Source organism: Arachis ipaensis, chromosome B06, assembly GCF_000816755.2.
Source record: "Arachis ipaensis cultivar K30076 chromosome B06, Araip1.1, whole genome shotgun sequence".
Classification (NCBI taxonomy): Eukaryota; Viridiplantae; Streptophyta; class Magnoliopsida; order Fabales; family Fabaceae; genus Arachis; species Arachis ipaensis.
Genome location: NC_029790.2, coordinates 6376296 through 6379290, shown reverse-complemented (window position 1 = coordinate 6379290; position 2995 = coordinate 6376296). Strand labels below are relative to the sequence as shown.

At 37.0% G+C, this 2995-nt stretch overlaps 1 protein-coding gene and 1 long non-coding RNA gene across 2 annotated transcripts; both read left to right on the top strand.

Annotated features, from left to right (window-relative positions):
* On the top strand, window positions 468-1103 carry LOC107646325 (probable transcription factor PosF21). The gene has a single exon (XM_016350516.2). It carries the CDS (start codon window positions 468-470, stop codon window positions 969-971), a length of 504 nt encoding a protein of 167 aa, XP_016206002.1. The 3' UTR covers window positions 972-1103.
* LOC107647996 lies at window positions 1872-2589 on the top strand. The gene is made up of 3 exons (XR_001621690.2): window positions 1872-1949; window positions 2378-2460; window positions 2542-2589. It is a non-coding gene; the product is annotated as an uncharacterized LOC107647996 (long non-coding RNA).

Sequence of the window (2995 nt, the reverse complement as noted above, 5' to 3'; positions counted from 1 at the left end):
ACTATCCACTATCCTAATACTTTTAATTTAGTCAAAATTCAACTAACTTTAGTTTTATATTTTTAAATTTAAATCAATTTAAAAATTAAAAGTTTACAACAAAAACATATATAAAACATAAAAAATAAAAAGTGTTTGAATCGTCTTTCCACTGCGCCTAATTGCTACTAATCTGCGATTTCATTGTTATCGATTTCGTATGCATGATGCTTATTCTTTATCATTTTTAGAATTACCATTACTCGGACTTTCACGTTAGGCAATTGATTTTTTTTTCTGCTTTTTTTCCTTCTTCGATTCTTAGGCTGTCATATTTCGTGGAATGAGATATACTGGGGGGTTTGGAGTGGTTGGACTGTATTAGCTTAGCAGTAACATTGCAATTGCATAGTGTTCGTTAGGGTTGTGGTTCCAGGTTCTAGCCCAGACTCCAGTCACTTTGGTCATGGAATGTGGATTTAGTCACGATGCCCGATAATCCTCCAAGAAATAGGGGACACAGGCGTGCTCATTCAAAGATTCTAACCCTACCTGATGATATCAGCTTCGACAGTGACCTTGGTGTTGTTGGAGGCGCCGATGTGGCGCCGTTTTCTGATGACACAGAGGAGGACTTACTTTCAATGTACCTCGATATGGATAAATTCAATTCATCATCTGCGACATCAACATTTCAAATGGGTGAGCCATCTAATGCTGCTGCAGCTTCAGGTTTGGCACTCACATCAGGTCCTGCATCAGGAGGGCCTACCTCTTCTGCAGAGAACAGTGTCCTTGGTAACAATGAACGGCCTAGAGTTAGACACCAACACAGTCAATCCATGGATGGGTCAACAACCATCAAACCTGAGATGCTAGTCTCTGGTTCAGAATACATATCTGCAGCTGATTCTAAAAAAGCAATGTCAGCTGCCAAGCTTGCCCAACTAGCCTTAATTGATCCCAAGCGTGCAAAGAGGTATCGTTTCTGAACAAGTCCTATTTGTTTTGTCATTATCTTTAGCTTGGGGAGACTGAACCAATTATGGACTGGTGTGTGATTTTGTGCCTTATTTAATTCTGAAATTTAGATATGTTTATATACTGTATTTTGATTGCTGTAGTTGAATTTAGAAGCATTTATCATATACTGTCCTCACTGATGGTCCCAAAAAAGAACACAAAAAGTTTGGCAAAGACATGTGTACAAAGCGGATGAACCATGCTGACACCTATATTCATACATAGTATACTACAATTTCTTTGTAATCCACATTTAAGTAGAAACACTTGCATGATCCAAAATCTTTGGAAGTAATGCTAAGGGACTAAGGGGAAATGTGAGTCTTAGTTCATGTTGTAAATTTTGAGGTTAGTTTAAAATTAGATTCATATTTCATACATATAAATCCTAAAATTATATTCATGTTGTAAATTGGCTGTCCATTTTTGCAGAGTTATGTTTGGTGTATTTATTTTATGTAAGATAACTGAGTCGATTTATTTGATGTTTATCATTGAACTGAATTTTAATGAGATCTAGTATGTTATCTAATGATGGATGAATTGGTTGTCTATTCTACTGTGGTTAACCTTGAGTAACTAGCATATGTATTTCAAGAGTCTTTCCACTTGAATTTCAGGTCGCCAGTAGATTATTGTGATGCTGGTGCAGCAGTATCTGAAGATTATATTTCTGGTCTACAACGTGCTTCTAAAGGGATTTATAATAATGATGGTTCTCTAAGATATAGTACTACCAAACACTACAATGTGGAGCTTAAGTCTCTAAATGGATTAACACTATTCTTGAATGGAGCTTGCATTAATATTAGAAACCTCTGTTTATTTTGACTTGGTTTGTATTTTGCAATGGCAAAAATTGTGACAAAAGTTATACTTTTCAGGGCAGTGAAGGTGACTGTTTTTATGTTGTTGGTAGTGGAGAATTTGAAGTCTTGGCAACTCAGGTTTGTATCTTTGTCATTTGATTGCCGTATCGATTTTATGGATCTCTGTGATGGCTCCTCAACTATTCTTTCAAGCAAATACTGAAATTTATTCAAGCCAGAGGCAAAGGCAAGGATCATGGCATCTGCAGGCGTCCAAAAGTTCTAATTTTATTTTAAAAGCTTTCTTAGCAAGCAATTTTTCATTCATGATAAAGACAACTGACATAAACACTTACGAAAACCACCTTTCTGTTATTTCTAAAACCTAATCCAGCACTCCGGCTCTCTTGGCTTTGCCCCTTGCATAATCCATATGAAATCACGTTTTCAAGGTCTAGGACCATATCACAAATGTTGCTTCTACAAGCATTTCTAAAACCGGATTACTTTCTTTGTTGTGAACAAGATGTGTTAAAATTCTTGTTCTGTGTTTATAATAATGGCAGGAAGAAAAAGATGGGGAAGTAACCAAGGTTTTACAGCATTACACATCGGAAAAACTATCATGCTTTGGAGAGCTTGCTCTAATGTGAGTACTATCCATTTTTCCCCTTGTGGTTCACGCTGATTGAAGAAATTTTTTGTAACACAAAAAATATCCAACTATCAGGTCATTCAAGTTTACTCAAGTTCACATATTCGTTGAGGACTATAATCCAGCTGAATTAGTGAATTACTAAAATAGATATAATTCAAGTATAATGACCACGTGAGAAATTATTTTGCAATTCAATATTTTACAGAAGTTACACAAACAAGATGAGAAATTAATTGATAACAGAGAAAAAGTCTTTGCTGAGGAACCTCCATGATGTTGGCAAAGAAATGCAAGTAAACAATGAGAGTGGTGCCGTGAGCTGAAGCGGCGATAGAGCCGACGATGCCCTGAGAAAAAACCTTTGCTAGAGGAATTGGGTTCTTCTTTTTCTTTGACTAGAAAGGGAGGAGAACGATGGAGAACAACAAGGCGGATGCTGGTGCGTGCCGCTACTAAGTAAAGACCGACAGAGAGGGAGCACGGCTAGGAAGGGAGAGGGTGAGGATAGAATACTGCTGTCCGGGTA